The 13,569-nt window shown below is 50.8% G+C and overlaps 1 protein-coding gene across 1 annotated transcript; it reads left to right on the top strand.

Annotated features, from left to right (window-relative positions):
* The first annotated feature begins 1,433 nt into the window (after positions 1-1,433).
* On the top strand, positions 1,434-8,240 carry LOC141553081 (b(0,+)-type amino acid transporter 1-like). Its single transcript, XM_074284975.1, has 6 exons — positions 1,434-2,195; positions 4,810-4,943; positions 5,681-5,810; positions 6,056-6,180; positions 6,704-6,791; positions 7,914-8,240. The coding sequence occupies exons 1-6, from the start codon at positions 1,458-1,460 to the stop codon at positions 8,145-8,147; spliced, it is 1,449 nt and encodes a 482-aa protein (XP_074141076.1). The 5' UTR covers positions 1,434-1,457; the 3' UTR covers positions 8,148-8,240.
* Positions 8,241-13,569: the final 5,329 nt, after the last annotated feature.

Genomic DNA, 13,569 nt, shown 5'->3' with positions numbered 1-13,569 from the left:
CTTCGAATAGTGCAGGTCGTACAGCGGGTGCTCAGCTGATAGCTGGACTTGCACTCAGCTCCCAGACTCCAAATCCCGAGGCCTTTGCACTGGGCTGCACATCCAAGTGGAGTCAAGGACTGTCTCCCTGCAGGCCCCGCTCTCTTCAGCTGCTGGGTGAGGGCCCTTCTCCCTGATGGTGAGGACCTTCTCGCCCTGCTGGGTGAGGGCCCTTCTCCCTGATGGTGAGGACCTTCTCGCCCTGCTGGGGAGGACCTTTCTCGCCCTTCTGGTGAGGACCTTCTCGCCCTGCTGGGTGAGGGCCCTTCTCCCTGATGGTGAGGACCTTCTCGCCCTGCTGGGGAGGACCTTTCTCGCCCTTCTGGTGAGGACCTTCTCGCCCTGCTGGGGAGGACCTTTCTCGCCCTTCTGGTGAGGACCTTCTCGCCCTGCTGGGTGAGGGCCCTTCTCCCTGATGGTGAGGACCTTCTCGCCCTGCTGGGGAGGACCTTTCTCGCCCTTCTGGTGAGGACCTTCTCGCCCTGCTGGGGAGGACCTTTCTCGCCCTTCTGGTGAGGACCTTCTCGCCCTGCTGGGGAGGACCTTTCTCGCCTTTCTGGTGAGGACCTTCTCGCCCTGCTGGGTGAGGGCTCTTCGCCCTGCTGGTGAGGACCTTCTCGCCCTGCTGGGTGAGGGCCCTTTGCCCTGCTGGTGAGGACCTTCTCGCCCTGCTGGGGAGGACCTTTCTCGCCCTGCTGGTGAGGACCTTCTCGCCCTGCTGGGTGAGGGCCCTTCTCCCTGATGGTGAGGACCTTCTCGCCCTGCTGGTGAGGACCTTCTCGCCCTGCTGGGTGAGGGCCCTTTGCCCTGCTGGTGAGGACCTTCTCGCCCTGCTGGGGAGGACCTTTCTCGCCCTGCTGGTGAGGACCTTCTCGCCCTGCTGGGTGAGGGCCCTTCTCCCTGATGGTGAGGACCTTCTCGCCCTGCTGGTGAGGACCTTCTCGCCCTGCTGGGTGAGGGCCCTTTGCCCTGCTGGTGAGGACCTTCTCGCCCTGCTGGGGAGGACCTTTCTCGCCCTTCTGGTGAGGACCTTCTCGCCCTGCTGGGGAGGACCTTTCTCGCCCTTCTGGTGAGGACCTTCTCGCCCTGCTGGGTGAGGGCTCTTCGCCCTGCTGGTGAGGACCTTCTCGCCCTGCTGGGTGAGGGCCCTTTGCCCTGCTGGTGAGGACCTTCTCGCCCTGCTGGGGAGGACCTTTCTCGCCCTGCTGGTGAGGACCTTCTCGCCCTGCTGGGTGAGGGCCCTTTGCCCTGCTGGTGAGGACCTTCTCGCCCTGCTGGTGAGGACCTTCTCGCCCTGCTGGGTGAGGGCCCTTTGCCCTGCTGGCCACAATCTAGGTGTAATCATTAACCCAGACGGCCCCAGGCTCAGCTGGTGCCCCCGGCTGCCCACAGTACCTGCTGCCAAGAGCTTGAGGACGATGAGGGAGGAGGAGGAAAGGCCGCGGCGGCCCGGGGATGCAGCGCCCTCCGGGCTACAGCTGCGGAGGGAGCTGGGGCTGGCCAGCAGTGTGTCGCTGATCGCCGGCTGCATGATCGGCTCCGGGATCTTCATGAACCCCCAGCTCATGCTCTCTCACGTGGGGAGCCCTGGGGGGAGCCTGCTTATCTGGGCTGCCTGTGGCCTCCTGGTCACACTGGGCGCTCTGAGCTACGCCGAGCTGGGCACCCTCATCCGGGAGTCCGGTGGAGACTACATCTACATCCTCAGGACCTTCGGGTCCCTCCCTGCCTTCCTGGTGACCTACGTGTCCACGCTGCTGCTCCGACCCGCTGGGATCGCGGCCATCGCCCTCACCTTTGCAGAGTACGTGCTGGCACCCTTCCACCCGGGCTGCGCTTCACTGCCGCCGCTGCTGGTGAAATGTGTGGCAGCCTCCTGCATCCTGATCCTGGCTTTGGTCAACTGCCGGAGTGTGAGGCTGGCCACCGCGCTCATGAACGTGTGTACGGTTGCCAAGGTCCTGGCGCTGCTGGTCATCGTGGCCGGGGGGCTCTGGGTCCTGGCCCGGGGGCAGGCGGCCGCCACCCTCTACGGAGCCTTCGCCGGCACGAGCCAGCAGCCGGGCAGCGTGGGCATGGCCTTCTACCAGGGGCTCTGGTCTTTTACCGGCTGGAACCACTTGAATTTCGTAATGGAAGAGCTCAAAAACCCAGAAGTGAGTGCCCTTCCTCAGCCTGGGGTCACAGCCTGGGTTCCCAAAGGGGGGATACGAAGCTGGGCAGGAGTTCTGTTTGAATTTCCGGGTGATCTCAAAAAACTGTTCATTTAATTCAATGTCCTAAGGGAAGTCTTTCTCCAGGCACTGAGAGGGATAGTGAAGAGCATCTTGAGCACCTACTGTGTGCACGGCCTGGTCCTCCGAGCATAAGTTATAACAGGAAGCAGTTATGGAGCCCTGTGAGGTCGGCAAAGCAGTTTAGGTCATCTTACTTCATCCTCACAATAGCCCTATGAGGCAGATGCTACAATGGCTCCATTTTATAGAAAAGAAAATTGAGGTTCTGGAAAAGGAAATGGCTTTGACCAGAGTCCCACAACTTAAGGGGTTCCCTGCAGCTACACCCACCATTCTGCTCCCCTACGGTTTACTTTCAGCAACAAGACGGGCTCTCTGATTTTGGAGAGTCCACAATGGGGGTGTTGGGGTGGGGAACACCCCAAGTAGGTGCACAGATAAGGCAGGCTGGGGCAGAGAGCTTCGTTTTGTGCGACTGGAGATGGGAGGGGGCCCTGCTCTCTGGCAGCTTCCCCAGAGCTCAGTCAGTCAACAAGCTTGGAGGACTGCGGGGCACCCTTCTAAATGCTGGGGATGCAGAGAAAAGACCCTCCTAAACAGAGGGGCCGGGGCCCGGCCCAGCCTGGAAGGTGATTCAACATGAAAGAGATGAGGAGGGAGTGTATCACACCGGGAAGGACAGTCTGTGCCAGTGGACATAGGTGGCAGAGGAGAGGAGGAGATAGTGAGGACCAACGGAGACTTTGTCTGGACCCGTCTGCTAATTGGGTAGAGGCTAGGAGTGAGCTTGGGGAGCCTGCGGGGAAGCCAAGGCGCCTCGGTCCCCTCCTCAGTGACTGTCAGAACCCATTTCACAGGCTGTGCTGAGGACCACACATGGGAAGGCTTGAAAATGCTTTAAGTGCAGAGGGGAAGGGAGGGATGTGAGGGAGGGGAGATGGGGGAGGAAGAGGGGAGATGGGGGAGGAAAAGGGGACACATTGTTGGGATGACATTATTGAACCTGAGAGATGAAGGTGACTTGAGAGCCCTGGGCAGGGACACCTCACCCAATCATCTCACCCGGAAAGCAGACCTTTACCCCTTAACTCAGGAGACGTGAATGAAGAGAGTGGTCTTCTTAGAGGGAAAAGACTGTCCTGACCAACATCCCACAGCCCCTTTTTCTCCTCCTCTCTTCCCCGTTTCTGTTGCCCTTCCCTTTTTCTCCCCTTCCTTCCTCTTCCTCTGCCTGCCACTGCTTTGAACCCAGGATTCTTTGACTTCAGATAGGTTCACATGCCCACTACCCTGCTCTCTGCCCTGAGCACTGAAGCAGCTTAGAAAGGCCACTCAACTCCCCGTGCATTGATTAGACTCCTCTTCCTGGGAGCCGCAGTGTGCTCCAGTCAAGGGCAAGTTTCTTTTCTGGAGCTTAGTTGAAGTTCTAATGTTGCTTCCACGTGTCCATCACTACTAGCAGCTCTTTCACAGAATCTGACAACTGGAGGGGACCCTGACGTTTATGGCCCCCATTTAGTCCAGCTTAAGCAGGAAGAAAGGAGAGAGGGAGGGAGGAGGAAAGAAAGGAAGGAAGGGAGAGAGGAAAGGAAGGAAAAAAGGGAAGGAAAGAAGGAGGAAAGAAGGGAGGAAAGGAGAGTAAGGAGAAGAGAAGTGAGGGAGGGAAAAAAGGAAGAAAAGAAAGGAGAAAGAGAGGAAAGGAAAGAAAGGAGGGAGGAAGGGAGGAAAAGAAAGGAGGGAGGAAGGAAGGAAAGAGGGAGGAAAAAAGGAAGAAAGGAAGGAGGGAGGAAGAGAGGAAAGGAGGGGAATAGGGAGAAGTGAGGGAGGGAAAAAGGAAGAAAAGAAAGGAGGAAGGGAGGAAAGGAAAGAAAGAAGAGAGGAAAGGAGGAAAAGAAAGGAAGGAAGGAAGGAAAGAAGAGAAGGAAGGAAGTAGGAAAGAAGAGAAGAATGGAAGGAGGGAGGAAAGAAGGAAGGCAGGAAGGATGGAGGAAAGAAGGGAAGAAAAATGGGAAGGAAAGGAGGGAAGAAGGAAGGAATCCTCACTGATTTCCCCAGCCAGGAGGTTCTGGAGCCTGGGCTCAGCACTTCTGAGGGAGGGAGAGATACTCCCAGCACCCCCAGAAGTGGGAGTGCCACTGGTGGTCCGGAATCTCTTTCTCATCTGCAGCCTGGCTTCTTTGCATTTCCCCCCAAGATTCCCAGTCTGCCCCCCTCCACCCCGGGCCAAGCAGGGTCTGGCTACTCTGCAATTTTTATCTAAACAAGTGTCCAGAACAGATGGCCCCCCTCCGGACAAGATGCAAAAGGAGTTCAAATCCATGGGACTGTGGAGAGCATCTTCCTGGAAGCTGTGGCTCTCTAACCCCCCTCCCAGGGAAGGCAGGGCCATGCCTCCATCATCTCCTTCTGCCCTTAGCACAAGGACTGGGGGCTTTCCCCCACCCTGAAGGTCCAGAAGAAATGCTTGAGCATTAAGAACCTACCCAAGGGTGGGGGAGAGCACTGGAGTCACCTTTCTGTGTTTCCTCCGCAGAAGAATCTGGTCCAGGCCATACTGATCTCTATCCCCCTGGTCACTGGCCTCTACATCCTCGTAAACCTGAGCTACATGGTGGTCATGAGTCCCAGTGACATCAGGTCCTCAGGCGCTCTGGCCGTCACTTGGGGGTGAGCAGCAGCCACCGGGGCTTGGGGGAGACCTTTCAGGCTGGACAGAAAGAAGTGCGGGTTTGAGTCTTGACCGAGATCAAGTGCCATGACTGCCGTTGTTCAGAGGTAGAAACAGCCCAGAGAAGGAAAAGCCTCCTCCCCGTGTCCCTCCCTCTTAGAAAAGGAGCTTTCCCTTCTCTGCGGCCCCTAAGGCTCTTTCTCCAGCCCTCCACCTCCAGGATTCCAAGAACAGCCTGGGAAAGGGTTAGAAGGAAAGGGGTGATGGGCCCCAGCTTGCAAGGGCCAAGGCCTGCGACCTTTCCTGTCCTGAGGTCTCCCAACTTAGGAGGGGTTAGTACAGGAATGGATCCCTAGGGCAAGGTGGCTGAAGGCTCAGATAGAGATCTGAGATGGGTTTAGCTCCCAGGTCCCCACCCTCTGGGAGGTCCTCCAGTCTGAAACACGAGCTGAGTCAGACTCTGGAGCCCCAGCCTCTGCAGAGGGCTCCAGCAGCCTCCCTTGCCAGGACCTCTCAGGAATCGCAGTCACATCCCTGGAAAATCTCCTTATGGGCTACCCCTCTTTGGGTCAGTCCATCATGGCCCTGATGCCTTTCCCTTCTCCTTCCTCCCCTAACTCACTATGCTTCCCAACCCCACTTTCTCCCGGGAAGTTACCCCGGGGAAATTAAGCTGGGAGAAGGACCAGCTGCAGCCGGGCTTGTGTTGCTTTTCTTGCCCTTTGTGTTTTTCCAGGAATCAAATCCTGGGAGATTGGGCCTGGCTGGTGCCTGTGTCAGTGGCGCTCTCAACTTTCGGGTCAGCCAATGGAGGGTTTTTTAGTGGGAGCCGCATGTGCTACGCTGCCGCCAGGGAAGGGCACATGGTAAGGAAGGACTCCACCATTCATCTCGGGGGGCTTCTTCCTGTGCCCCCTTCTCCCGGTCCTGATGCTGCAGTTCAGCCTGGTCTGGGAGCCTTGTGCCCGCCAAGAGGAAGCCCAGGTGCCCCTGCCATCCTTAGTGACCGTCCTCCCAGAAGGTCCCGGGTGCCCCTGCCATCCTTAGTGACTGTCCTCCCAGAAGGTCCCTGCAACGGGTGACCCCTTCTTCCTCGTGCTGTGACTTCCAGCCAAGCATCCTGTCCATGGCCCACGTCCGGCACCTCACCCCTTCTCCAGCTCTGACCTTCACGTCCGCAGTGGCTCTGATCATGATCATCCCGGCGAACTTCAGCAGTATCGTCAACTTCTGCAGGCAAGGGAGGAGGGCCTTCTCCTGTGGGGACCCAGAGGGGCTGGGGAGGGAAAGAGGGCCAGGGCACGAAGCGAGGATCTCCTTTTTGACAGAGGGAAAGAAGGGAGAGTGCTGTCCAAAGTCCTGGAAGCTTGGGATTCGGCCACAGGGCTCTGCTGCCCAAGGGCCTGCCCCTTTCTCTGTCACTCGAGGGCCTGCAAGGGTAGGGACAGAGGTCGTGGCAGAGCAAGACCTAGTATAATCCCTATTTTATATAGAGGGGAGGGAGGCTCACTGAGGTGAAGGGTCTTGCCCAGAGTCACAGAGCTTATCAGGAGCCATGGCCACAACCAAGCACGACCCTAGGGATAGCTGCTGTTGTACGACTCCAGGCCTACGGCCCCTTTTCTGCCTGGCACTCTAGTGGGTTGGCTATAGGAGAAATGGCCTGAGAATCAGCTCACGGAACATTGTCAGCCTCAGCTCCTTCCCTCCCTGAAGTTGGCCATATTCGAGGTAGGGAATAAAGTATGTTCTCTCTTAGCTTTATAATATGGATGATTCATGGAACTACTATCAGCTGCCTCCTTTACCTGAAAGTTAAGAAGAAAGATTTGCCAAGATCATACAAGGTAAACTGAGTCACTTCTGACTGTACATAAACATTTAGGAGCACAAAGACACACAGACTCTGCCCTTGAGGAGTTTAAATTCTAATGGGGCAGAAAAGGGAGGGCCTGGGGTGGAGAACTTGTGGAGAGGTCCAGGGAGTCAGCAGCAGAGCCAAGAGGGGAACAAAAGATGGCTGGTGTTGGCCCTTCCTCAAACTGGAGGTTCACCTATGGGAGAAGGAGGATGGGCTCAAGGCCCCTTTTGTTTACCTCCGCCTCTTCTTTACCCCATTTGGTGGCTAGCTGTCAGCTTGGTGTGATCCCCTGATGTCTTCTGTCTTGGAGTCACAGGTCCTTGAGCTCCCCGGGAATGAACAAGGCGTGAGCGCAGGGAAGGGACCGAGTAGCAAAGGGAAGGGCTCAGCTGAAAGAGCCTCCAGTTCTGCTGAGATTTCATGAGCATGAAAGCCCTAGCTGTCCAGAGACCCATGCTGGGGACCATGCGGGCCTGTGATCATAGTTGTTTACAGCTGGACTAGACCTTGGATAGGGAGAGGCTGAACAACACTTAGGCCAGTAAGCCAGATGGGGGAGTAGTTATGGGGGGGGGCAGGAATTCTGTAACCAATAAACCTCAGTCAATCCAATGATTAACTAATGACCATTTAGTTAATGGCTAGGAGCCAGGAGCTGAGTTCTGGATTAGCTCTAAGAAGCCCCAGGGATGAAGGCAAAGTCTTCATCTTCCTCATCCTGGGTGAGCTCAGGGAAGGACTTCCTTCTCTGCTCTTCTCCTTTCCTCTCTTCCTTCCTCTCCTGATTCCCAGCTTCACTCACCGCTCTAAAGATTACAATCCAGTTTTCATCTGTCAAGGAAAGGAGATCCCAGACTCCATTTTAGATCCTTTGTCTCTTGTGAGAGCTGTTGGATCATTAGCAAAAGCAAAACACAGTCCAGGCAAATTTCTCCAAGTTAGTGTTAGTTCTGAGAGCCTTTGGATGAACTGAAATGACATGAGCTAAGAGTCTGTTCAGAACAGGAGACCCAGCTTCTCGTTTCCAGCTCTGCGAGACAGGGGCTGGGCTAGGCTGACCATGGCTGGAGTGCCTCCTGCCAGTGATTGGCGCCTTTTCCCCCTGAAGGTTCCTATCATCGTCCCAGTCATCGTGCTGCTGGCCGCCATCTACCTGGTCCTGGCGCCCATCATCGACCAGCCACAGATGGAGTTCCTTTACGTCTTCCTGTTCATGCTCAGTGGCATTGTGGTGTATTTCACCATCATTTACTTCCAGTACCAGCCCCGGCTCTTGCAGGTGATCACAGTCCAACTCCAGCTCTTGCTAGAAGTGGCTCCAACCATGAAGAATGTGGACTGAGGGCTGCTGGGTAGTTCTTCCTCTCTTGCCATCTTTATTTTCTATTGTGAACTTAGTGAATGTGGAGAGTTCAACTTACAAGAATAATAAAAACAAGATTATATATGAAATTGTGAACTTTTGTTATATATAATTTGGTTGGTGTGTGTGTGTGTGTTAAATATTGTCATCAAAACTTCCCTGCTCAAGAACCAGAAGATCACTATACACTTCAACAACAATACTGTATGAGGATGTATTCTGATGGAAGTGGATATCTTCAACATAAAGAAAAACCAACTCACTTCCAGTTGATCAATGATGGACAGAAATAACTATACCCAGAGAAGGAACACTGGGAAGTGAATGTAAATTGTTAGCACTAATATCTGTCTGCCCAGGTTACATGTACCTTCAGAATCTAATGCTTATTGTGCAACAAGAAAATGGTATTTACACACATGTATTGTATCTAGGTTATACTGTAAAACATGTAAAATGTATGGGATTGCCTGTCATCGGGGGGAGGGAGTAGAGGGAGGGAGGGGAAAATTTGGAAAAATGAATACAAGGGATAATATTATAAAAATATATATAATAAATTTTAAAATAATAATAATAATAATAAACAACTTCCCTGCTCATCTCTGAACTCCTGTTTTCTTCAATATATTTTAAATGATTCATGGATGGGTTCCATATTTTCTTCTTTTGTTTCATCATCTGCCATGATGTCCCTTCCTTCCCTCACCCCCCATTATATCATCATGCAGGGACCAGTCTCCTCATTTCTATTGGTCAGGATCCTAGAGCAAAGCTAACTTTCCCTTCAGGAGGAGAGGAACAGGGGGAGGGCTGGCCGATACTGCAGTGGAGCTTCTACTGAGCAAACGTTCCCCACAGCATCAGTTTCCAGCTACCATCTCTCCTATATCAATTGATCAATTGATCTTTCCTTACTATGAACCCCAAATCACCGACTAGCTTTCACAGAAATCCTTCCTAGCTATGTGACCCTGGGCAAGTCCCTTAACCCCCTATTGCCCTCCCCTCCCCCCCAAAATGATGAGCAGGCTGATTTCCGAAAAGCTTGGGGAGACTTAGATGTCCTGATGCTGAGTGATGCAGTATTGGATGGGGTGGGGGGGTGGGGGGAGGAGGGGGAGGAGTAAGGAGCCTGTGTTGCCCTGTTTGGAAAGTCATAGAGATGGAGAGTTCATGGCCTGTTTGTAGAAGAGCCATAATTATTCACTGGAGTTGCCAAACTGGAAGGGGAATGAAGGAAAGGGAAACAAGGAAGAGATGGCGAGAGAATAAAGTGATGATCAAGGAGTCTGGTGGCAGCCCGAGGTGCAGGCAGCTGGACAGTGGCTTACCAATGTCACCCTCTGCTGTTGAGTGTTGAACAGGACAGGCAGACCCGGGCACGGGTGGCTAGACAGCACATGCTTGGGTCCTCCCAACCGCTTGGTCCATCACTGGATATAGGGGCCCCAGAACAGCTACAACACTCCCTCCGAAGCACTCTATTGTCTTACAATATTCTCCTCCTTATCTAGTTTTTCTTTACGGGCAGCCAAACTTTGATCTGAAACATAAGATCACCGATGTTGAGCTACAAGAGATCTGGATGAACATCCAGTCCAATCCCGTCACTTGACTGATGAAGAAACTGAGGCTGAGAATGAAAAAATGACAGAGGCAAGATTTAAAACCTGATCCTCTAGCCCCGGGCTTTCCTCTCCTCTGACACTAAGTCACAGCAGCCTTGAGCCTTTTCCACATGACAGCCCTTTAACTATTTAAAGATTGCATCATGTCCCCCATTCTTCTCTTGCCTGAACATCCCAATGTCAATCAACAAGCATTCCCTCAGTGCTTTCTACGATGTCAGGCACTATGTTATGTGGAGACGTGAAGCACTCCCTGCCTTCAAAGTGCTTGCAATTCTTTCAACTTGTCCCCACTCATTATTACTAACCCAAGCCCTCCCCCATTTATGCAAAGACTTCCTTTTTTATTATAGCTTTTTATTTACAAAGCATACGCATGGGTAATTTTCCCAACATTGACCCTTGCAGAACTTTCTGTTCCAACTTTTTTCCTCCTTTCTTCCACCCTCGTAGTTCCATACATGTTAAGTATGTTAAATACAATATATAGATACCTATTTATACAGTTATGTTGCTGCACATGAAAAAATGGATTTTGGCAGAAGGTTAAAAATATCCTGGGAAGAAAAACAAAAAGCAAGCAAACAATAACAGAAAGAGTGCACATGCTATGTTGTGGTCCACACTCATTTCCCAGAGTTCTTTCACTGGGTGTAGCTGGCTTTGTTTATTATGATCATTTGGAACCGATTTGGATCCTTTCATTGACTAAGAGGGCCACGTCCATCAGAATTGATCATCATATAATATTGTTGTTGAAGTGTGTAATGACCTCCTGGTCCTGCTCATTTCATTCAGCAGCAGTTCATGTAAGTCTCCCCAGGCCTTTCTGAAATCATCCTGCTGGTCATTTCTTAGAGAACAATAATATTCCATAACATTCATATACCACAGTTTATTCAGCCATTCCCCAGTGGATGGGCCTCCACTCAGTTTCCAGATTCTGGCCACTACAGAAAGGGCTGCCACAAACATTCTTGCACATATGGGTCCCTTTCCCTTCTTTAGTATTTCTTTGGGATATAAGCCCAGTAGTAGCACTGCTGGATCAAAGGATGTGCACAGTTTGATAACTTTTTGAGCAGAGTTCCAAATCGTTCTCCAGAATGGTTGGATCCGTAGTGCCCTCCTTTCTAACCTGTGGCTCCAACACTGAACACAATCCCCAGCTGTGAATAGGCCCCAGGACTAGCTAGGATTTTCCCCCGGGGAGCTTCCGCCTATCAGGAAGAATGTGGTTCCCTAGACTGAGAGCCAGGAGCATAGATGGTCTTAACAGTCCCCTGCTTCTCTAAGAATGTTCCAGGTAATCTGTCCACAGATAAGGGCCCTAGGGGGGCTTCTTCTGCAAGAGCTCCCATCTTGGATCCCAGACCTCCATACTTACACAGGAAGACCCGAGTTCAAATAATGCCTTTTACTAGATGTGGAGTCCTGGGCTAGTAAGTTAACTTCTCTTACACTCATTTTTGTTCATCTGCAAAGTGAGAAGGAAATCTGGCTCATTCCCCATCCTGAATGACCTCACCTGGGGGTCATTAACATGGAGCCTCCCAACCTCTCCTAGGGCTGGAGTTCCCTTCTGACACTGTGGGAGGATCTGGTTACCTATAAAGGCCAGTACTAGGGAGATCACAGTCCATCCCTCCCCCCTTCCCCCCACCCCGGGCTGTTAACCTCTGTCCCCTTCACCCATCACCTACCCTCTCCAGTTCTTTCCCATGGGGTTACTCATTAAATACATGGGTCTGCTGCCATGTTGTGCCTCCTCCCAACTTCCCCTTCTTAACTCGGCTTCTGAGAGAATTGCTGTACCAGAAAGTGCCTTGGAGGGGGAAGGGACTGCCCAGGGGAAGGGACTGTACAGGGTTACACAGCAGAGGGACAATTACAAGTGGGGTCTCCAGACTCGGAACCCTGAAGTCACTGGGCCACATGGGGTGAAAGTGGAGCGATTTTCCAGGTTTCCAGCCAGACTATTCTTAGACTAAGCCTCCTGGCATTAGGCCAGCTAGAGTATAAGCCTCATTTAAGCATTTATTAAGCACTCTTGAGACAGGTCTTGCCCTTCTGCACCTCTTCATCCCAGGGCACTGGATCAGGGCCTCTACAAGTACATCAGAGAGATGATATAATACTGGGAGCCTTCTTCCCGACAGTCTCCTGGTGTGGGCAGAAGCTGAGTGAGGCACTTTGCTGACTCCCTCTGACCAGCTCACCTTCTTTTTTTTTGCCCATAGTCAAGAATCCCAGTCTTAAAATTAGAAGACATTCCAGCGATCCCTACTTCCTAATTTTATAGATGAGGAAACTGAGGATGAGAGATATTAAAAGGCTTCCCCAAGGTCGCACACTTAAGAGGTAGGATTTGAATCCAGACACAGTATCCTTTCCCCCTCCCCAATTTTTAAAAAAACATTTTTATTCAAAGTGATGAGTTCCAAATTCTATCCCTCCCTCCCTCCCTAAGATGGTAAGTAGAGGTGGATTATTCCTGTACATTTTTATAAAATATTTTCATCTTAATCATTTTGTAAAAGAAGACTCCAATAAAAGAAAAAATGAATGAAAGAAAATGAAAAATTGTATGCTTCAGTTGGTATTCAAACCATTTCAGTTCTTTCTCTGTAGACAGATAGAATGCTTTATCATGAATCTAGAAGAACTTGTGTTACCACAAAAATATGGAAGCTAGAGAAAAACTATGACAGCATTCCGTTGTGAATATTATAGGTTGCATTTAAGGTCAAAACTAAATTAACTGAGAGTGGAAAGGACAGGAAAGTAAAGTTTATAACTATAAGCTAAAAGCATGCTTAATTGTTTTATGCATATTAATTTCTCCTGGGAGGAGCTTAGGTTCATTTAAATGACCATGTTTTGTAAGTAGCAGGAGGAGGAACATGTCTAAGAGTATATATTTAAGGTGGATCAGGAAAGAGGTGTTAATTTCCTTAATTGGGTAATGAAGGAGGTGCCTTGTGCTCTGGTAATAGGATAAAACTGCTTTATTTGGCTTCTGTAAGGTGTTTATCCTTGGACAACACATCCACTTCCTGGAGGAAAGTAATAAGGACCTGTTACTTCCTTCACCTTGGAGCCAGTTTCATCTTTTGTCCCATTAGTTTCTCCCAACCATTAGTCCTTTGGCATTGTCTTGGATCATTACGTTGCTGAAAATAGCTAAGTCATTCATAATTCTTCACCAAATTTACTACAGCTTGTTTAGCCATTTCCCAATTGATGGCCATCTCTTTGATTTTCAATTCTTAGCCATCACAAAAAGAGTTGCTATAAATATTTTTGTACAAACAGGTCCTTTTTCCTTTTTGGGGGGGATGTCTTTGGGATATCAACCTAGCAATGGTATTGCTGGATCAAGAGGTATACGAAGTTTTATAATCCTTTGGGCAAAGTTCCAAATTGCTTTCCAGAATGGTTGGATCAGTTCATAACTCCACTAACAATGCATTAATGTTTTAGTTTTCCCACATCCCTTCCAATAACCATAATTTTCCTTTTGTCATATCAGCCATTCTGCTAGGTGTGAATTGGTACCTCAGAGTTGTTTTAACTTAGTCATTTAGAGGATTTCCTGATATGACTATAGAAAATTATCTTTCTCTAAAAACGCTTGTTTATATCCCTTAAATCTTTATCAATTGGAAAATGAGTTCTTTTTATAAATTTGACTCAGTTCTCTATATATTTGAGAAATGATATTTGTATCAGAGATAATTTGTTGCAAAACCCTCCCACCCCCAGGTTTC

The sequence above is a fragment of the Sminthopsis crassicaudata genome, chromosome 2 (genome assembly GCF_048593235.1).
Source record: "Sminthopsis crassicaudata isolate SCR6 chromosome 2, ASM4859323v1, whole genome shotgun sequence".
NCBI classification, from domain to species: domain Eukaryota; kingdom Metazoa; phylum Chordata; class Mammalia; order Dasyuromorphia; family Dasyuridae; genus Sminthopsis; species Sminthopsis crassicaudata.
This window is presented reverse-complemented; position numbering and strand designations above follow the sequence as displayed.

Coding starts and splice junctions, on each gene's coding strand:
- LOC141553081 (XM_074284975.1), top strand. CDS start 1,458: ATGAGGGAGGAGGAGGAAAGGCCGCGGCGGCCCGGGGATGCAGCGCCC. Junction 2,196..4,809: donor AAGAGCTCAAAAACCCAGAA/GTGAGTGCCCTT, acceptor TTTCCTCCGCAG/AAGAATCTGGTCCAGGCCAT. Junction 5,811..6,055: donor CCGCCAGGGAAGGGCACATG/GTAAGGAAGGAC, acceptor TGTGACTTCCAG/CCAAGCATCCTGTCCATGGC.